This window comes from Artibeus jamaicensis, unplaced genomic scaffold, assembly GCF_021234435.1.
Source record: "Artibeus jamaicensis isolate MK-2021 breed Jamaican fruit bat unplaced genomic scaffold, CSHL_Jam_final scaffold_537, whole genome shotgun sequence".
In the NCBI taxonomy this organism is placed as follows: domain Eukaryota; kingdom Metazoa; phylum Chordata; class Mammalia; order Chiroptera; family Phyllostomidae; genus Artibeus; species Artibeus jamaicensis.
The window spans coordinates 35438175-35460929 of record NW_026522047.1 but is presented as its reverse complement, the minus strand read 5'-3'; the positions used below and the strand labels follow the sequence as shown (position 1 = coordinate 35460929).

General features: G+C 36.1%; 1 protein-coding gene across 2 annotated transcripts in view; it reads left to right on the top strand.

Annotated features, from left to right (window-relative positions):
• The first annotated feature begins 441 nt into the window (after positions 1-441).
• GLRA3 (glycine receptor alpha 3) overlaps positions 442-22755 on the top strand; it is a 137817-nt gene continuing 115503 nt past the window's right edge. Inside the window, exon 1 of one of the 2 annotated variants that reach the window (XM_037144049.2) lies at positions 442-527. In XM_037144049.2, the coding sequence (XP_036999944.2) occupies positions 457-527 (71 nt within the window). In that variant the 5' untranslated portion in view covers positions 442-456. The remainder of the gene's footprint in view (positions 528-22755) is intronic. The other variant, XM_037144050.2, reaches the window with a different exon arrangement.

The following is a 22755-nucleotide window of genomic DNA, read 5'->3' as shown; positions in this document are numbered from 1 at the left end:
GTGGGAGAGTGGGATTCGGGCCGGCGGCGCTTGGAGCAGGTGGAGAAGCATCTTCGTTACAGCTGCTGTTCTTTCTCCAAACGTGGGTCTTAGTCAAGGAAGGACAAGCATTCTTCCTTTGCCGCTAGAGCTCCAGTGAACTGTTGCCCAGAACCTAGGCACTTCATACATTTCATCTCACCCATCATTCCGCTTTCACTGTGTAAATCACCTGCACATTTGTAACCCTGTGAATGTCCCTCGTTAATGTTCAGAGAAGGGGTCGAAAGGGAATTTCAAGGGTTTGAAAGACAGGGCCACCGCCGACTGCGGGGAGCTGTCTATGGTGCTGAAGCTTTCCAGGCGTTTGTCTCCACCAGCACACGGAGTTAGATTGCACATTTTCATTCCTGGCTTTCTCGTCCCCCCATGCCTTGGATGAGACTAATTTCAGGATCGTGAATATCTCTCCGTATCATGGCCCACGTGAGACACTTTCGGACATTAGTTTCTGGATTTTATATCTGGGAAGCAGCACTGTTACTCAGGTGAGTCCACTTGTATTTAACACTTGGAGAACCCATTAAAACCTGTGCACTGTGTTTCAACCACTTGTTATTGATGAGATCAAGAATGGAATTAGAAATTGACTTGCCGAAAGCATCCCTTGAACCGTATTGTATTCTGTCTAAAGGTATCTAGCAGTCTATCTGTTGAGTCCTCTGAAAATATGTAACTTTGCTCTATTTTCAGGAATTAATCATTTTAGTAACTGGTATCTTATATTAACAGCAGCTAAAAATTACCCTGGAAAAGTTATTTCCAAAGTCAAGTTTTTCCTTCTCAAATTGCTACTAGAGCTTCCCTTTTCTAAGTGAATTATAAGTTGTGGATGTTACTCTCTTTTTGGGGATTAAAAGTATTTTGTAATTAGAAATGGAACACTACTTTTTAAAAGGCAAAAAAACTAGAACAAATATTTACTAATCAGAAAAATTCTGAACGTGATTGATATCCCCAGAGACTGATTTAAATAAATAAAAAAATTAAGGCCTTCCAAGTATTATTTTCTAATGAGTTTAGTTCAGGTAATCATAAATAAATCACTACATATGTTATATATCAAGAATAATATTTTTGGAGAAAGCAATTAAAAATCTACATGACATGTAGTTGTCTTATCATGTCCAGTCATATTTAGTAGGCCTCATTAAAAAATTAATTTAAGGAGCAACAGAGACTACATAAAAGATCAGATAATTTAACCACTATTATTAGTTAAACAATATGTAAGCAAGATACTGCTCATATAATTTTTTGAATTATCAATATATATCTCATCTTACTATTATAATTTCCATATTATGGCTCACAAGCTTTTTAAGAACATTGAAATCAAATAATTAGAGTAATTAAGTTATGTATATACTATTTCTATTTAAAGTATGTAAATATTCTTTTCTGGGTTCCTAGGTCAATTTTTCATTTTTGGGCACCTTAGGAAAAAACATAGTGTATTTCATAAAAATTACTTTACAGAAAGCTATATTAGTTTGATATGTCTGTAATAACAGGAACTAGGTGTGAAGGTTATTATATTTCTGAAATTATTTTTTCCTTAAGGTGTTGAACCATTGTAAACCAGAATATTTTCAGTGACAATGTTCTAATAAGACTTAGAAAATTTTTTAAGTTTACAATTGTCACTAATTTTATATGTAGTGATCAGAACAAAGAGTGTAGAGCTTTTTTACATTTATGAAAATTTCATGGGAAGGAGTTTATAAGAAATTAGTCACTTTACTGTAATTGTTTTAGTATTTTAGATGATAGCATGCATATTTATTTTTTCAAGAAATCATAATAGTTTAATTGATAGATATTCACATTTGGGAAGCTTAATGTCAATGACTAAAATATTTTGATCAATGTGGGCAAATTTGTAAAAAGGCACTTTACCACATTGTTATAATGTATACTTAGCTACATAGTAATCTTTATCATAGAGTCTCTGATTTTTGTCTGGTTTTATTGAAATTCTCCTGTGAGTTGTATTTCAAATTTACAGTCATGGTTATAAGCATTATCTTCATTAGTATTAAATACTTTTAGTTAAATGCTTTTATGAATAATCCCAAAATATAATCCCTGGAAAAAGACTACCTAATATAGAAGTTTATGCGATACATATATTCTTCATCAAAATTTTCTTTCTTCTTTCATAAATTGGATAGAATTATTCTTTATCTATCTTATACTAATCTCAGATGAGAGTAGCTCACCACTGTATGATAAGCTTTAATCATATGTAAAAAATTAAATATTTTATTTTTATTGCTGGCGCTTGAAAGAAAATTATCTGTAGTAAAGAAAGTGAAGCTCCCTCTACTGGAAATATTTTGTAAAATAAATGTCTTTATGGGAACTACTCTTTGTTCATTATTCTTTGTTCAAGTCTATTTGTAATGAATTGAGCAAAAAGGAAATATGTAAAGGAAAAAATAAAGTAAAAAAGTAGTTAGTATTATTTCATAAATATATCTTTTTAGTTTAAAAATATTCTCTTCAGGGCAATTCAGAGGCAAAAACATCTAGAAACCATCAATATTTATAATTAAATAATTTATGAGTACAAGATTTTTAAATAGGTTTTAAAAGATTAAAAATTTTTTAATGGAGATATAATGTACATACAGAAAAATGCACAATAACAAGTCCCATATAAAGTTTCACAAAGGTAAAACATCATGTAAAAACATCTCACAGAGACCCTCACCTTGCCCCCTCCCCCCACCATATCATTTCCCAGGCACTTACTTTATCCAGAAATAATCACTGTCCTGACTTTTGTAACAATAAATATATTTTCCTGCTTTTGAACTTTATATAAATACTTATGTGAGTCTGCTTTGTTTTTCTGAACATTATGCTTATGTGATTTACCAATATTGTTGCATGTAGCAATATCTTGTTTATTATCATCACTAAGTGGTATTCCATTATGTAAAGACAGCATGATTTATCCATTGTTCTTTTATGAAATATTTGAGATATTTTTGGTTTTGGCTAGTGCTGCAATGAACATCGTTGAACATATCTTCTTGTGAATACATTTATTTTGAGGACTGTATGGGTTGGGCCCAAGTCTTTCTTTAGAGCAGAATTGGTTGGCTTAAGGGGTGGTTTGGTAGATGCTGCATGGGTTTAGCTTTAGTAGATATTGCAAATTTTCCAGAGTAGTTGTACCTGTTTATACTCCATCCAGAAAAGTTTGGGAATTTCTGTTGCTATTACTATTACAAAATTTGATCAGTGCAATATTATCATAAAGATTTCTCACATTTTCTTAGATTATTATTATAAGCCCACAGATTTTATTTTAGTTATTTTATCTTGGCATAATTTTTACTATTTAGTGAATAAGTTTTATTAAGGCAAAAACATCAAACAAAAATATTTGCTACTATAATACAATTAGATGTATTCTTTACCAGAATATGGCTGATATAAAAAATGTAATTTTAACAGGGAAATTATCAAAAAGGAGAGTTCTTTTAATAAAAACCATTTAGAAAATTGGATAAACATACATAAGAAATCTGAATTTCTTAGTAAAGTTTTAAAATTTCACACTTTGCTCAGATTTTGCCTTTTTTTGAAGCAATTCTTCTATCGCTTTTGGGTTCTAGGACTCATATTGATGAAATAAAGAACAAAACACCAGTGTCCAGCTTTATTTGAAATGTAGATAAAGGATGATTATGAAGAGCTTGAGGAACAAATTTCAAAAGTAGGAAAACTGCCCCCAATTTTTTGTTTAAACTAATGAAAATTGTTTGAATTAACAATTTAATTTTTTTATCTTTACATTTTGATAACGGTACAGACTAGCTATATGAATAAATTACAGTATATTGTGCCAAAAGGTAATGTATGAATTTCAGATTTCATGATAATCACAAATAAAATGTTTTCTTGGCTTGCTTCAAAGTCTAAGAAAAACATTTTTTCATAGAGTTTATTGTTTTTGCTTTAAGTATGTTTTGGGGAAAATTTCTTTTAATGTTAGCTCTATTTTCTTATGTAAGATATTAAACATAAATATACTTCAAAGAATAAACTTTTACTATTATAGTGATTTCTTACACTCAGAATATGTAAAATTTACATACAGAATATGTAAAACTTACATACAGTAGCAGGATTCTGTACCATTTAAAATATTATGGTATACATAATATATATGTATATGTTTATATTTATATATGTATTATATATGTTTATGTATACGTAATGTACTTTTCTTCCCTTTGTGTCTCTGAATACCAATACATTCACAAGTACAGAAGGATCACGGCCCAGTTTTCTAGTCAATGCCTCAAGCAGTTTGTGCTGAAGATGCAGCAAGCAGCTTATAAAATAAAATATTTTTTCTTGTATACAATTTTTGTTCTTTTGACCACATAATGAGGCAACTCAATCAACAGTGTGTGGTTCATATGAAATGTTAAGCAATTCAAAAAGATTTATTTACCAAGTTCTGTGCACAAATATTTGTGCTGGGTACAATTTGACTATGAATCACTGGGAAACTGCCACCTTTCCCAATATGAAACTTAGAGTCTAGCAGGGAAGAAAATACAAAGAGCTAAGTGACAAAAAAATCAAAACAGAACAGAACAAAACAAAACAAAACAAAACAAAACATAAAAAGACCACTACCGGCAATGTTTACGGATCGCGAGATCAGGAAGCTATCCAGAAGGTTTGGTACTTGTCCTGGATCTTCCAAAATGCTTGTCCTATGGGCAGAAGTAAGATATAAAGAAAACGCTGTGTGCAAAAGAATGAGATAGGCCTATAGTATGCTTAGGAAATGGTCACGATCAATTTCAGTTGAAGGAATCCCAATTGTTTAAAATCATATTCTAATGGTAATAACCATTGAACTGGCTATAATAATAAACTGGCAGATATATGAAGGAATTATGCTGCCTTTTACAGTGGAATATGGGTAAAACTTACAAGCAAATACTTTATGTATGTATTTATTTATTTACTTAAGATTTTAGAAAAAGTTATTTGTCTTTAGAGGGGAAGGGAAGGAGAGAGGAGAGAAATATCAATGAATGGTTGCCTTTCCTCTGTCCCCCGCTGGGAACCGGCCTGCAACTAAGACATGTGCCCTGACTGGGAATGGAACTGTGATCCCTTGGTTTGCAGGCCCATGCTCAATCCACTGAGCTATACCAGCCAGGGCCAAATACTTTAATTGTAACTGGGTAGTTATTACAGGAATGGTCCTGTAACATGGCTCAAAATATTTCTATAATTTCCTCTCTTTCAGAGATAGAATTTGTCTCAGAATTAGAATTAATCATAAGATAGTTAATAATAACTAGTAATAGTAAGAACTATATAAACAAGCAATAATGGCAAAGCTACAAGAAAGAATAATCTTGTTTTAGAGTTTGGAGATCATGTTTGAATTTTTCATGAAAACGTGACTTATTTTATTGTATTTATTTTTTCTTTTCCTATTCTTTTAAACTTTTTATATAGATCTTATTTTCTAATAATTTTGCAAACAATTAAAATACTTGGTTGACTACCCAAAGCTGGCCATTGTGACCTTTTAGGAGAATTATTGAATCAACTCATTTTTTATGTTTTTATTTTTATTTATTTTTCAATTAGAGTTTACATTCAATACTTTTTTGAAAAATATATTTTATGGATTATGCTATTACATTGTCCTATTTTTTCTCCTCTTTATTCTCCTCTGCACTGCACACCCCTCCCACCTGTATTCTGCCCCCCCCCCCCCCACCTTAGTTCATGTCCATGGGTCATAGATGTAAGTTCTTTGGCTTCTCCATTTCCCATACTATTCTTAACTGCCCCCTATTTTGTACCTACCATTTATGCTTCTTATTCCCTGTGACTTTTTCCCCATTCTCCTCCCTGCTGATAACTCTCCATGTGATCTCTATTTCTGTGATTCTGATCCTGTTCTAGTTTGCTTAGTTTATTTTTGTATTTTTTCTTTTTTAGGTTCAGTTGTTAATAGTTGTGAGTTTATCATTTTACCATTCATACTTTTGATCTTCTTTTTCTTGGATAAGTTCCTTTGACCTTTCTTGTAATAGGGCTTGGTGGTGTTGAACTCCTTTAAACTTGACCTTATCTGGGAAGCACTTTGTCTGTCCTTCCATTCTAAGTGATAGTTTTGCTGGGTAGCGTAATATTGGATGTAGGTCCTTGCCTTTCAGGACTTTAAATACTTCTTTCCAGCCCCTTCTTGCCTGAAAGGTTTCTTTTGAAAAATTTGGTGATAGTTTTATGGGAACTCCTTTGTAGGTAACTCTCCTTTTATCTTGCTGCTTTTAAGATTCTGTCCTTATCTTTAATCTTAGTTAATGTGATTATGATGTGCCATATGTGTGCTTCCTTGGGACTCTCCGAGCTTCCTGGACTTCCTGGAAGTCTATTTCCTTCACCAGACTGCAGATGTTCTCTTTCATTATTTGTTCAAATAAGTTTAAATTTCTTGGTCTTCTTCTTCTCCTTCTGGCACCCCTATGATGCCAATGTTGGGATGTCTAAAGTTGTCTCAGGGCTTCCTAAGCCTCTCCTGATTTTTTTGAATTCTTTCTTCATTCTGTTCTGGTTGAATATTTACTTCTTCCTTCTACTCGAAATCGTTGATCTGTGTCCTGGTTTCCTTCCCTTCACTGTTGGTTCCCTGTATATTTTGCTTTATTTCACTTTAGCCTCCCCATAGCCTCCACTTCTTCCTCTATTTTGCAACCACACTCAATAATTTCTGTGAGCAACCTGATTAGTAGTGTTTTGAACTCTGCAGCTGACAGGTTGTCTATCTCTTCATCACTTAGTTCTATTTTTAGAGCTTTGATTTGTTCTTTCATTTGGGCCATATTTTTTTGTTTGTTTTGGTGCACCTATTGTGCAGTAAGGGATAGAGTCTTAGGTATTTACCAGGGCAGGGCAACCCATGACACTGCATTGTAGCACTGTATTTGGGGTAAAGATCCAAAAAGGAACAGTGCCACTTGCTTAGCTCTTGGCAGCTTTTAGTCACTTCTTCAGCTACCCACAAGCACATTGGTCTCTTCTGGTGCTGATTCCCAGGTGGGTGGGCTTGTGTACTAAGACCCTGTAAATCCTTCGAATGAACCCTCCTGTGAGTCTGGGAGTTTCTCCCACCATCACAACCCCCACAGGTTTTTGTGTGTGTGTGTGGGTGGGGGGAGGTGGCTTAAGAAACAGAATTTTTATTTCTCAGCTCCAGAACCTGGGAAGTCCAAAATCAAGGTGTCAGCTGACTTGCCTTCTGATGAGGGTGTTCTTTCTGGCTCCTTTTATAATACGGGTCATAACTTCAGGCCCTCATTTAACCACCTCCCAAGGTTCCTAAATGTACTCACAATGAAAGGTTAGAGCTTCAACATACGGATTTGGGGGGGACATATTCAGTCTGTAACAAACATTTTTCCACTGAAGAAACAGTCCAGACCTCCACGGATATCATTGCAAGCATTGCTTTAGAGTTCTAACAGGATTGTGGTGGCCAGTCATCCTTTGTTACCATTAACTGTCAGTCTTTGCTCATGTGCTATAAACATGTCTGTGTCTACATAAAGTGTAATCTTCCCTGTACTTTGATCTCCTCTTCAGCATACCTACTGTCTGTGTGATTGTGTCTGTAACCCCTTCATTTAAGTTATTTTCACTAAAAAATAGTTGTATTTATATTCCAAAATTTGCTCAAATTTTGGGTTCCTTAAGAAATTTCTGCAGGATGTTTTTAAACAAATTCTTCACTCAGTGTCTTAGTGACTGTGACTCATGGAATTTCAAGAAAATAGTTTTGTGTGTTTTCATAGCTGAATTTGTATTAAAGGGATCACATGTTAATTGCACATGTACTGCACTTTTCAGTTCTTTTCTTTTAAAAAATTTTTGAAATTATTTTATTGTTGTTCAATCACAGTTGTCTGCATTTACCCTCCACTACTCTCCCCCACCTCAGCCAAACTCACCTCCCTCCCCTGATTCCTCTCCCCTTGGTTTTGTCCATGTGCCCTTTATAGTATTTCCCGAAAACCCTTTCCCCATTGTCCCTTCCCACCTCCCCTCTGGTTACTGTCAGATTGTTCTTAATTTCAATGTTTCTGGTTATATTTTGCTTGCTTTTTTCTTTTGTTGATTAGGTTCCAGTTAAAGGTGAGATCATATGTTATTTGTCCCTCACTGCCTGGCTCATTTCACTTAGAATAATTCTCTCCAGTTCCATTCATGTTGTTGCAAAGGGTAGGAGCTCCTTCTTTCTTTCTGCTGCATAGAATTCCATTGTGTAAATGTACCATAGTTTTTTGATCCACTCATTCACTTAGGTTGCTTCCAGTACTCAGCTATTGTAAATTGTGCTGCTATGAACATTGGGGTGCATAGGTTCTTTTGGATTGGTGTTTCAGGGTTGTTAGGATATAATCCTAACAGTGGAATTGCTGGGTCAAAAGGCAGTCCTATTTTGAGTTTTCTGAGGAAATTCCATACTGTTTTCCATAGTGGTTGCACCAGTCTGTATTCCCACCAACAGTGTACTGGGTTCCCTTTTCTCTATACCCTACAACACCTGTTTGTTGATTTATTTATGATGGCCATTCTCACTGGTGTGAAGCGGTATCTCATTGTGGTTTTAATTTGCATCTCTATGATGGCTAGTGATGCTGAGCATCTTTTCATATGCCTCTGAGCTGTCTGTATTTCCTCTTTGGAGAAGTGTCTATTCAAGTCTTTTGCCTATTTTTAAGTTGGATTGTTTGTCTCCCTGGAGTGGAGTCATGTGAGTTCTTTATATATTTTTGAGATCAAACCTTTGTCCAAGGTATGATTGGCAAATATGTTTTCCCTATAGTTGGTTCTCTTTTAATTTTAATGCTGTTTTCTTTAGCCATGCAAAAGCTTTTTAATTTGATGAGGTCCCATTTGTTTATTCTTTCCTTTATATCCATTGCTTTAGGGGACATATCAGTGAAGATGTTGCTGCATGGAATGTTTGAGATTTTCCTGCCAATGTTTGCCTCTAGGACTTTTATGGTGTCATGACTTATATTTAAATCTTTTATCCACCTTGAATTTATTTTTGTGTATGGTGTAAGTTGGTGATTGAGTTACTTTTTTTTTGCATGTAGCTGTCTAGATCTCACAACATTTGTTGAAGAAGCTATAATCACTCCATTTTATGCTTCTTCCCCCTTGTCACATATTAATTGACCATTGAGACTTGGGTTTATTTCTGGGCTTTCTGTTCTGTTCCATTGATCTATGTGTCTGTTCTTACACCAGTACCAGAGTTTTTTGATTATAGTTGTCTTGTAATACAGTTTGATATCAGGTACTGTGACCCTTCCTACTTTGTTCCTCTTTCTCAGACCTGCTGCAGCTATTTGGGGTCATTTATGGTTCCATATAAATTTCTGAAATGTTTGTTCTATATCTGTGAAATATGCCATTGGTACTTTAATAGGTATTGCATTGAATCTATAAATTGCTTCGGGTAGTATGGACATTTTGATGATGCTAATTCTCTCAATTCATGAGCATGGTACATGCTTCCATTTGTTTGTGTATTCCTTGATATCTTTCTTCAGCGTTGTGTAGTTTTCTGAGCATAGGTCTCTTACCTCTTTGGTTAGGTTTATTTCTAGGTATTTTATTTTTCTTTTTGTTATACCAAATGGGATTTTCCCTCAGATTTCTGTTTCTGTTGTTTCATTGTTGGTGTAGAAAAATGCCTTTGATTTCTGGATATTGACTTTGTATCCCACTGTTTTGCCAAATTCACTTATTAGATTGACAGTTTTTTGGTGAAGTCTATATAATTTTATATGTATAATATCATGTCATCTGCAAAAAATGACAGTTTTTCTTTCTCCTTTCCAATATGGATGTCTTTTATTTCTTTTTCTTGTCTGATTGCTGTGGTTAGGACTTCCAATATTATGTTGAATAGGAGGGTGAAAGTGGGCATCCTTGTCTTGTTCCTGATCTTAGTGGGAAAGCTCTAAGTTTTTGACCATTGAGGATAATGTTGACTGTAGGTCTCTTGTATATGACCTTTGTTATGTTGAGGAATGCTCCCTCTATTCCCACTTTGCTAAGTGTTTTTATCATAAATAGGTGCTGTACTTTATCAAATGCTTTTTCTGCATCTATTGATATGATCATGTGATTTATGTCTTTTGTTTTGTTTATGTGATGTATTACATTTATTGATTTGCAAATATTGAATCATCCTTGCATCCCTGGGATGAATCCCACTGGGTTATGGTACATGATCTTTTTAATGTATTGCTGGATGTGGTTTGCCAATATTTTGTTGAGAATTTTAGCATCTATATTCATCACCAATATTGTCCTGAAGTTTTGTTTCTTTGTTATGTCTTTATCTGGTTTCAAGACTAGGATGATGCTGGCTTCATAAAAAGAGTTTGGAAGTTTTCCATCATTTTGGATTTTTTGGAATAATCTGTGAAGGATAGGGGTTAGCTCATCATTAAATGCCTTGTAAAATTCTCCTGTAAAACCATCTGGTCTAGGGCCTTTGTGTGTTGGGAGTTTTTTGATTACTGCTTCAATTTCATCAGCTGTTATTGGTCTGTTCAAGATTTCTGCTTCTTCTTCATTGAGTTTTGGAAGATTATATTTTTCTAGAAATTTGTCCATTTCACATAGGCTTTCAAATTTCTTGGCATACAGTTCTTCATAGTAATTTCTTACAATCCTTTGTATTTCTGTGGTATCAGTTGTAATCTCTCCTCTTTCATTTCTGATTGTATTTATTAGGGTCCTCTCTCTTTTTTTCTTGAGGAGCCTGCTTAGAGGCTTGTTAATTTTGTTATCTTTTCAAAGAACCAGATCTTAGATTCATTGGTCCTTAGAATTGTGCTTTTAGTCTCTATGTCATTTAATTCTGCCCTGATCTTGGTTATTTCCTTCCTTCTACTTGCTCTGGGCTGCCTTTGTTGTTGTTCCTTGAGTTCTTGTAGGTGTAGGGTTAGGTTGTTAGTTTGAAATGTTTCTATCTTTTTTAGGTAGGCCCGTATCGCTATGAACTTTCCTCTCAGGACTGCCTTCACTGTGTCCCATAAGTTTTGGATTGTTGTGAGTTCATTTGCTTTGGTTTCCAGAAACTTTTTGATTTCTTTCTTAATTTCATTCTTGACCTATTCATTGTTTAATAGCATGCTATTCAAGCTCCATGAGTTTGAGCGTTTGGGTTTTTTTCCTCAAGGTTGGTTTCTAGTTTCAGCCTCTTGTGTTTGGAGAAAATGCTTGATGTGATTTTAATTTTCTCGATTTTTTTGAGTCTCTATTTGTGTTCTGTCATGTGGTCTATCTTTGGAAATGTCCCATGTGCATTTGAAAAGAATGTGTATTTAGCTTCTTTGGGATGAGAGGCTCTCTCTATATATATCAGTTAAGTCTATTTGATCAATTGTTCAATGCCACAATATCTTTGTTGATATTTTGTTTGGAAGGTCTATTCATTTTTTACAGTGGGGTGTTAAAATCCCCTATTATATTTGTGTTGCTGTCAATATCTTTCTTGAAGTCTTCCAAGATTTTCTCTATGTATTTGGGTGCTCCTATGTTACATGCATATATATTTATAATGTTTATGTCTTCTTGATGGACTCTTCCCTTGAGTATTATGGAGTGACCTTGTGGGTCTTTTTTGAAGTCTATTTTGTCTGATATGAATATTGCTACCCAGGCTTTTTTTCCCTGTCCATTTGCTTGGAACATTTGTTTCCAGCCCTTCATTTTCAGGCTGTGTAAGTCTATTGTTCTGAGGTAGGTCTTTTGTAGACAGCATATGTGCCCCACAGGATTTTACAGCCAGAGGTTTCGAGCCTTTATTTCCCTACACTGGAACCTTGGGTTGCATGGTCTCTCTGTCTCACTTCCCAGTTGTTCATCCTGGTTTATCTGCACACAATTGTAGGACCACCCAGTCCTCCAGCTTCCATCCTCTCCACCCCAGCTGCCTGTCTTTGTTCCTTCTACTGGTATGGATGAATATTTCTTCTTGAGCTCCTTGGTTGTTGGACTGTCAAACAGTTTGATTTTCTGGAACCTCTGGTTGTTTTTTTGTTTTTAAACTTGCTCTCTTTCTTTTGGTTGTGCGAAGAGGCAAAGTGTGTCTACCTATGCCTCCATCTTGGCTGGAAGTCCTACATTCATTATTATTTTGTGTTGATTTATGTGTATAGCATAGTGTTCAGACAATTACACACTTTGCCAAGTGTTCCCCTCCCTATTTCCAGTACCCACCTGGCACCATACATAGTTATCAAAATATTATTGACTACATTCTGTATGTTACAACTTATACCTCAATGACTACCCTTTAACAACCAATTTGTACTTTTAATTCTTTCACCTTTTTTACCCAAACCCCCAACCTCTCACTCCTCTGACAACTCTCAGTATGTTCTCTGTATCTATGAGTCTGTTTCTATTCTGTTTGTTTTATTCTTTAGATTCCACGTATAAGTGAAATTGTATGGTATTTATCTTTCTCTGTCTGACTTATTGCACTTAACATAATACCCTCTAGGCCTATTCATGCAGTTGCAACAGGTAAGATTTCATTCTTTTTTATGACTAAGTAGTATTCCATTGTGTTTATGTATCATATCTTTATCCACTCATCTATTGATGGGCACTCGAGTTGGTTCCCTATGTTGGTTATTGTAAATAATGTTGCAATAAACTTTGGAGTGCATATGTTATTTCAAAATAGTGTTTTGAGTCTCACAGATATATTCCCAGAAGTGGAATTGCTGAGTCATAGGCAGTTCCACTTTTAATTTTTTCAGAACCCTCCATATTGAATGTTGGGAGCACACCTGGATGTTTTATCCCCCCCTTGGGGTAAACAAATATGGGCTATATCTTCCTCAGGCCCCATTTCACACATGGCTGGCTGAGCTATGGATCACGCAGTACACCTATAATCACTGCAGTCTGCAGATGTAGAGCATTGCTACCCAAAATGTTGTCCTTTAACCAGCAAATAACCATTACCTGGGAGTTATTAAAAATGCCCAATAAATTTAATTAAAAAAAGAAATTCAGACTCTGAATTCCACCACAGACTTCCTAATCCTGAATCTGAATTTTATCAAGCCCTGCAGATAATTCATAAGCACATTTAGATTTGAAAAGCACTATTTTAAGAACACCGACCTCTAAAGGGTGAGCATAATAAGAGGTAGTGGAAAAAAATAGAGAGGAGATGTCACAGAACCTAACAGAAGAGTTTTGGAAATGAAAGAATGATCAGTAATGTCAAATGCCATTAAAACAGAAAGAAATATGGAAGATTATTAGTAGCTTTCTCAAGTGCATTTTTGGTATAAAAACCCATGTACGAATATGTTATAATATCATTGAACAGTGAGTTAAAGAAAAGTTAAAATATAGATTTTTTCCCCCAAGGGGCTACTAGAAGGGCAAGTAATGGTGGACAAGGTTGAGATTCACAGTTTTTGATTTGTTTGTTTAGTTTTGTCTTTAAAATGGAAGAGAATTTAAGCTTGTTTTTAGCCTGGAGGAAAGAAGTCAATTAATTAGGAAATGCTTAGGAAGAGGCAAGAAAGGTGCTGAAGAGGAAGGGCAAAGCCACTGATAAAATAAAAAATAAGATTTAAAGAGCAGCAGTTGAAGGGTAGTTTTTGCACTAGAAGAGTATGCTCAGTCTTTCTCTGGGACTGGATAGGAGGTTAGAATAGATGCAAATATGCAAGCTATAGATATGGGAATAGAGCTTTATAATTCAGCAGTTGAATGCCCAATTATCTCTTTGAAGCAGGGTCATCATCTGCGATAAAGACGCAATGAAGAAGACAAGTTTAGTCTGACTGAACAGTTACAAAGCACAGAACAGGGCCCTGTGGGCATTATTCTGGCACCTTGGCGGACTGTGCTCCTAGTCCCTTGGGTGGTTCAGTCCAGCCTCCACTGCAACAGATGCCCCTGTCACTCTGCCTGGGAGGAGAATGAAGCCTTGAGACCTGATCTTTATTCAGGCTGCACTAATTTAGGTGGCAAAGCTAAAGGTGGAACCCATATCATCCGTCAAATCAACTGCTTATTTTTCCAACTGAGCTCTGCAACTGGGCTATTCTAAAGGAGAAAAGGGAATGATCACTCATTCTTCAAAAGGTGAAATGTGGGCAGGGCAGGGGAGAGTAATGAGGGAGAAAGGGGACAACTATAACTGAATAATGATAAAAAAATTTTAAAGCTGAAACGTGATCCATTTTATTCAAATCACAGTAAGAATTTTTAATTAATATTTTAATCTAAAATATAAAAATGAGACCCGCTTTTAAAATGTTACTCTTTGTTCTCATCCCTGTTCTCACACCAAGTTTGGTGTGTTGGCATACATCTTGTACTCTGACCTCTGAACCCTTTTCTTTTGCATCTTAAAATTGGCTAGCCTCTTCCTACAAAGCACTGTTTCTAGGGGTTTTGTTATGTGTGATTAAAAGAAACATATGCTCTAACTTCCACAGGAGGTAACTTGTATAATCTACATAATTTTAAAATCCTTTTGTTTTCTGGGAAACTGTAAACATTTTCCCCCAAAATAGTTGAGGTATATGCAAAGAAGGAAGGTAGAAGGTGTGGGAAGAAGTGGGCGGGCAGAGGGTGAGAGGGGTCAGAGTGAGTGACCTTAGAGGAACAGTAGCTTTAAGTATGCTGTTAATACCAAGGGTTACATTTTGCTGACCTCTTTTCTTTCTTAATTTTTAAAAGAAAATAGTCCCATAAACACCTTGATGTCTAGTGTAATTTTCACTGCAAGGAAACTAAGTAGTATTATAACTCATTGCTATATTTACCTTTCCTTACCACTTCCAGTTATAAACTTTTTTTCTTTATTGTTTGATGCCTGCCTTTGTTCTGTGTGATTTCTCTCTCCTTAGAGGATGTAATGGTCAGTGTGGACCTTCCTGTCCAGTAGGAAGAAGGAAGTCTAACTTGTTTTGACTAACCTTAAGTGAGGACATCGAAAGGTGACATTAACAGAAATATCTGTAGTCACACAAATGGGAATATCTACCATAATCTAAGTCAGTGCTCTGCAAGGTCAATATTGTTTAGAAAAAAGTCTTATTATGCCTCCATTTTAATATTTGGTGTACATCGCTTTTCAGGTTCAGAGACTCCAGAGATTGGTGCTTAAAAATGGCATGTTTTTATGTTCTGAGTCTTATTGACTTGGAGATGAATTCATTTCTATAAAATTCATTTTATTAGTAGGCATTGATGCAAGCACAATTAATTGAAAATAGAAAGCAGAGAGTTCAGAATGCTTGGCACATGGGAAAGCATAAAGTAGCACTACTTTTGCTGGCGGGGGTTTTCGTTGTTGTCACCATTGTAAATATCCACAACAGTTAAAGTTGCAAGTGAAAGGCTGACTTCTGTATCACTCATGTCTGGGTGGTGGATTAAGGTGCTTTCCCTCTGAATTTTACTGTATTTTTATGATATAGTTTGTACAATGCACATATATTAAAGTAGGAATTTTTAAAACCAGCTTTGTGCATATTTTAAAGGCCTATGAAGTGGTTTCTTTTTTTCTTTTAAATATTATGTAGTAGTCAAGTTCTGAAAAATTGAATGTCCTGGGTAGAAGTTATTTAAGAAAGAGCAGTGAAAAAGCGAGGCCCCTCCAACCACGTATTGACACTGTGAGTTTCAACCTCTCTTGCTAAAGTGGTTCCAACCAAAGTTGAATCCATAAACTGGGGTGGGTAATTGGACTTTTTTTCCTTCTATGGTGCTTAGTCTTTCTTGATGCTCATCTATGTTTTCTACACTTGGATTTCATGAGGTGCTACTATAACCACCCAGGCCCTTTGACATAAATTAGCATGAGTGAATTTCTCTTTTCTTCACTTAAAAACATCCCTGGTCAAAAAAGCCATGGCATTAAATGCAAAAATCTCTACATTGGCATACGATCCTGGCATTTTCTGAAACACGTGTGTAGTTGCCATTTGGTTTATTAAAGTTACTTGTCTTTATGAAATGGGCGCCACTTTCCATCTCCATTTTTATACTGGCTTTCCCAAGGTGAAGCAACCTGCTCATGACAAAACTGGAACAAAGTGTAAGCCCCCTGGCTCTCCATCTGAGGCCTCAACCATGGCACCTGAATGACTTCCATTTAATTGTCTCACATGCTCAATGCGCAGTAGGAACTATTCAGTCTATTGCAAGTTCTTTTCAAAATATCTGAAAAACTTAATTAGTTTTTTTTAAGCAATGTCCTCAAGAAGCTACAAATCAGTGAGTCAGTCAGCTATTTGGTGGCCTTTTAGTTCTTTCCATCGAAATAAGTTGGTGCCAAAACTATAAAGTAAACTATTACCCACAAGCATAGACAGCTTGCACTGACACTAATAGAAGTTTTCCTAGAAGTTATAACAATCACCTTGAATTTTGAGCGCAGCATTTTTAAAGTGTTTAGTAAAAATGAATGATTTTTATGATAAGAATATATTTTGTAGATAAAACAAAAAGATGGAATAAAGATTAGCATTAAGAAACCTCAGATGACTATACTAGCTAATCCTTTGTTATCTATTTTTATGACTTAATGGAGGGTTCCTTTCCTCACCCATCCCCCACCTATGACCTTACATTAACCTTCATGTATGAACACAGGAACAACATGTAATTTATCCCTGATGACTAGCACCACTGAGCACAGACACTTCTGATCACATTAATTCTCGAAAGCACTGAATGTAAACATCACTGCATTATCGGGCCTCGTTAAAAAGGCACCATGACAGTCCAGTTTATAATTCCCCAGTTCTGCCCTTAAATGATGGTTTTCTGACATACATAACTTTGATGATTTAAGTTATCCTCTCAGATTTTTATATCTTGATTTTTCCTATTTCTAAAAATTTGCTCTATCACCAGCTCTGCATATTCATTTAGCGTCTCTCCTAACTTAGAAGGACAGAAAGAGAGCGAGAGATGGACTCTGTAGTGTTAAACATATACCCTAAGCATGGTTATTGCTAGACTTGGAGTGTCATATTCTGATGGTGGAGCTCTCCATCATTATACTTAGTTAATTCATTTCAAAGGTATTTATTCATTAATTACTCCGGATGATGTAGATTGCTTCTAGGGCAACTAAAACAAATGGAACATTCATGATTTTTGCTTAAATAAAATATCCTAAGTAGGAGGCAGACATTGATTGATCGATTCTATTAAAAATGACAGTCGCAATGGAAACAAGTGCTACCAAAGACATTACAAACTTGAGAACTATTTTAGCAGAATTTTAAAAATCAGAGAGAATAGCTGGGCTCCCTGAGAAAATGATGTTCAAACCTGGATCGTAAAGGTAAAGAGAAGTGAATTAGATGAATAGAGGACCAAAGCACATTGCAGGCAAAGGTAATGGGTAGTGGTGGGCTGGACCAGAGGAGCTGAGGGGATGTGATAAGATGTTGTTGGATCATGGATCCAAATTAGAAGGTAGGGCCAACAAGATGGATATAATACGCGAAATAAAAAGAGGAGTCAAAGATTACCAAAGATTGTCATCCTGAGGAATGGAAAGATGGAGCTGCCATTAACCAAGTTCAAAAATGATGGAGAATGAACAGGTTTGTGCAGTGATAGCAGGGGTTTGATTTATGTTTGCTTTTATTGGAGCAAGAGGCTGCTAACAATCTGTAATTTTTAAATTCTAGTTTTTAAAACTGAGATAATTCCTCCTCAGGCTTAGCTTCCTCCTCAGCCTTCTATATTTCTGATTCACTCTCACTCAACAGTTGTAATTATTTGTGATTTCAACCCAACTCAGAGGAGTTCACTCCTTTGGTGAGTCCTTGATGACAATTTTTATCCCCTTAAATCCATAAAGCTCTCAAAACATGTACACAGATTGTTAACCACTCAGCTGCTGTGGAGTTTAATACTATTTCTAAAGGAAATGCAGGTCTGAATACTTGACTCACTTCTGTGAGATTTTTTATTTAGTTTTTAGCTATATGATGTTTCACTGTTTTTACCTCTCTAATGCACAGATTTTTTATAAAACCTTGTTTGGTTGTTTTCTGTGGAAAGTTTAATTTGATTTAAAATATTGGCTTATACATTTCATTTCTGAATGGCCTGGCCAAAAACCAACCAACCAACCAACCAACCAACCAACCAACCAAAAAACCTTCTATACCTTAGTTTCTTCATCTGTAATACATATCCAATAATATATTTATGACTATTAAATTCTATCATGTATATGAATCCTGTTCCTGGGAGACCAAGAAGCAATTATCATTTTTACTGTTAGCTTAATTAAAGTAGCCCAGTCCTCGTGCTTTGTGCCGGTCTGGGTCTATTCACAGCAATGCTGTCAGCCAGCTGTACCTGGGAGCACTCACCTGGGCCCCAGACAGCTTCCCACAGTCGCCTTCTCTTCCTTAAACCACTGTTCCAATGGGACCAACACTTTTGGTTCTTGTTGTGATTGCAAGATGCCTTTCAACAATAAGCTTGAGGTAACTTTGAAAAGATACAGATTTATTACTTACGAGATCTGGAAATTATGTAGCACACCTGGGGCCACACAGTGAGGTCACAGGGAGGGAGGGACGAAGGGGGAGAGAGGAGGAGAGGGGGAAGGGAGAGAGAGAGAAGGGGCCTGGGTTCTACTTTTATTGGGGTCGAGGGTGAAGGTTTAGGGTTTGGCTGGCTCACTATTTATTAGTGAATTTAAAACATAAGAGAAGGATTTTAAAGCACAGGAAGAGAAAACAAACAAGTAGCCCAAATGGTCAGTTACTGAAATCAAGCAAGTCTCTAAAACAAAGGAGCCTCTTTATCTAGTTGTGTGGCTGGCAATGTGTTCATTCAAGACAGTCTTTGAAGTGGGTTCCTCTTTGAAATGGATGCCTCAGCAAGCACAGCTTAAGCCAGGCACTTGCATTACAAAAGAAAAAGAAACATCTCAGGGTTTACACTACACCCATCAGCCTTCAGGTGGAAATGAGATCACTTTATAAAATGATCATCAGATTTCATTAGCACATTGCTCACAGTAGTAAAAATGAAATCCTAGTACCCTGAAGATTTTTGGTTAATTGTTAGTTATTTTTCTGAGTCTTCAGAGATATTCTAGAGTAGTCCTTTTATATTCTTCCACTTTGGCCTTCTTTTAAGATAATATCACGCAGTTAACTTGAAGCCTGCCTCACTGGTGCACCTTCATGGCAAATGGTTCCTTTTCTAAGGCAGTCTGCTCTGGTGTGAAATGCTCAAAACTTAAGCTCTTCCCAGATATTCCAGTTTCTTTCTCTTTAGTTCCCCTTAAAGAGACTGAAACCATTAAAAAATAAAGGGGAAAGTACTCCTTTTTTCCATTTTGTGTTTTATTTTTTGACCTAGGGCTAAAAATATCAATTGCTGGTGTTCCTACAGCTTGAAAAATTCCAAATTATAATAACAGACTTTTTCCCCACAGGGAATTGTAACCCTATGATTGGCTGGTTCATGGAACTATAGACCACATGGTAAAACTGTCTTTTCTCCGTCAAACCCCAGCCTTCTCTGCCTCAGGAGTCAGGGCACTGATTTACTCCCCACAGGTCACCTTCCTTCTGTGCAAATCAACTCATCAGAGTAGGTGCCTGGAGACCTGGGGCCCCATGTGCCAAGACTTCTCAAATTCACGTTATGTTTCCAGCGACAACTATCACATTTTCTCTCGATTTCAAGGTACAATTTAGCAGCGGTAAATAGGTACACCAATCATATTACATTTATCTTAAAAACATCTATAGCTGGTGGGATTTATTTGACCTCTTCGTCTCATTGAAGAGGGATGAGATGTGAGGAAGAGAGTTGTTTTTTGTTTGATGAATTTTAATGTTAGGCTTCAATGCTTAAGAGCACAGGTTTTTGCCAGTCTCTCAGAATTTGAAGTGTTTGAACTTTCAAGTAGCATGTCTTTAATAAAAATAAAAATATATGAAATACTTGAGTGAACAAAAATGCTCATTGATGAGAATGTATCACAGCCCACACATGGTAAGAGTCAACAGTCAATTCAGTACTTGGGAGAGCACAGAAAGGAAGAGCTAGATGTGCGAGGCAGGAAAATTGTCACAGATTTCAAGATTCTTCATAAATAAAAGACTTTAAAAATTTAATGCTGCTTCTTTCAAAAGTAGTGATCATGAGTAATTTGCTAACAACCCTAGTAATTCACTACAAATATGACAGTTTTGTTGAAACTACGAGGTTTAGATAAAAAATGGACTTGATGGTCTTTTCTTATCCAAAATCCATTCTAAATTAATCTTTCATTTGTTCTTACTGCCTCCCACTATCCTCATTTTTTAAACAACTTAAAAGCATGTGTTTGACTATGTACAGATAATGGGGGCTATTTAAAAATTGGACTAGATTCCTGATTGGAATTACAGAGAGCCTCATACCATGTATTAATTACTCTGAGCTCTCCCAAATCCATCCAAGTCTCCGAAGACAGTCTGGTAATATCCACTTGGTGCAGATCTCAGGTAATACTGTCGTAGGAAGGAAGTTCTGGGAGAAATATACCAGAGCAAGAGCTGCAGGTAGTGGAAAACTTTCCTGTACACACAGTCTCCATCCCTTTTAGAAAAAGAAGGGACAGACTATGTAGAAATGCTTTTCAGGTAATGACTCAATGTTGTTTTGCTGGCAATTCTTTTTGAGTCAAAATTGTGAATCTTTAGAAATAAAATCAGTTTCCAGAAGCAGTGGGATGGCTCTCCTGTCATTGAAGGGAACATAACTAGTAAAGAAAATTGGAATAGTTCTCTGCTCAGAATTTTCTTATTTCTCATAGGCATCATTCTGTAGAGGTTGTGGTGAATCTCTCTCCTAAAACACAAAGCATTTGCTTATAGTGGTAGAAAGAAGGGAGCCAGCCAATCATCCTCTTTACTGTAATCTCACTTCCCAGCTCCTGCTCCCCAGTACTTCCCAAGGATTCTCTGTAGATGCCACACGAGCCCAGAGAGAGTAATCCATTGAACTGTGAACACTGTAAAGGTTTCGATTGTGTTCTATATAACTTATCACAGTGCTTTGCACCTAATAAATAGCACAGGAATTCAAAAGTCATTATTTCAACATTTAGCAGATATTTAACTGTATTTACCATGAGAAAGAATACTTTTATATACTAGAAAGACATTATGTTGAGGCATGACCCCATGAACACAGAACCCCCAGAAAACTCTGGGAGGCTTACTGGTTCTAGGAATTTAAGAAGAGCCCTGTCCATTTATCTGCTGATCTCTAAGCTCACTGAACAGATATTCCTATGATAGTATACAATAACAAATGTAGACTTCGCATAATTAGTTTAGAAAAGTTAATTTAAAGAAACCAGACAGCAGCAACAACCACACACCCTAGAAAAAAGGGACAATATAACTTGCAGAATTGCTACTTCTGTTTTATTATTTAAAATGTCCAGTTTTCAATAAAAACTTATGAGACATTCAAACCCCAAAAGGTATGGTTCACTTATAAGAAAAAAAAACGATCAATAGCAAGTTTTCTTTATTTCTAATAGAGGAAAGCAAAGCCTTAGGAATTACTAGACAAAGAATTTAAGCGAGTCATTTCTTAATACATTCAAAGAACTAAAGGAAACCATGTCCAAAGAACTAAAAAGAAAATATGACAATAGTATCTCACCAAGTACAAAATACCAACAAAGAGATAGAATTAAAAAAAAGATCAAAAGAGTGCTTCTGTGGTTGGAAAGAGAATAGCTAAAAGGAAAAATTCACTGGAAGGCTTGTATTTGTTTTCTCTGACTGCTGTTACAAATTATCCCAATGAGGTAGTTTAAAACAACAACAACAACAACATATTCCCTCAGAATTCTGGAATCCAGCAGTCTAAAATCAGGTCACTGGGGCCAAAACAAGGTGAGGGTAGGAGCATGCTTGCAGCAGAGGTTCTGAGGAAGAATCTGTTTCTTTCGCTTTCACTGTCAACGGCAGGCATTTCTTGGCTATGACCAAGTCACTGGGCTCTCTGTGTCTGTGGGCACAGGGCCTTCCCTCTTCTGTCTATTATCAAATACACCCCCACTTCTCACTTATAAGGACATGTGTCACTGCATGTGGGACTCCGGATCATCTATAATAATCTCCCTGCTCCAGTACAAAATGTGAGCAACTGCCAGTTCAGCAGGCATAAGTTATCTATGATTTTTAATAGGCAAGGGGAAGACTGTCATTCATTTAGATCCAGCTAGTAGACTTCTTTGCTGGTAGGAGAATATAGGTTTTCCTTCCTGATGACTGAAAGGAAGGTCTTGCCAAGGAAATAGAGAGAATGGTGTGGAAGCAGCAGCAATATGGAGCTATGAGAGCCTGAGAGTGCCTTTCTGCCCTCTGTCCTCGGGGCATGGAAAAGGAGCAAATGCTGCTTAAGAGGAAGGTAAATGTTACTTAAAACTGGATGGTAGAGGAAAGTTCTAGAGTTAGCAAGAAGATAGTGGGCTTTTTCTTTTGTTCTTTGGTGATGATAATTTTCATTATTACATTAAAGTAAACTTTCCAGAGATCACAACAGCAGAGAGATTGACTGACTAGTAATACTCAGAGATGAACCAAGGTAATATGGAAC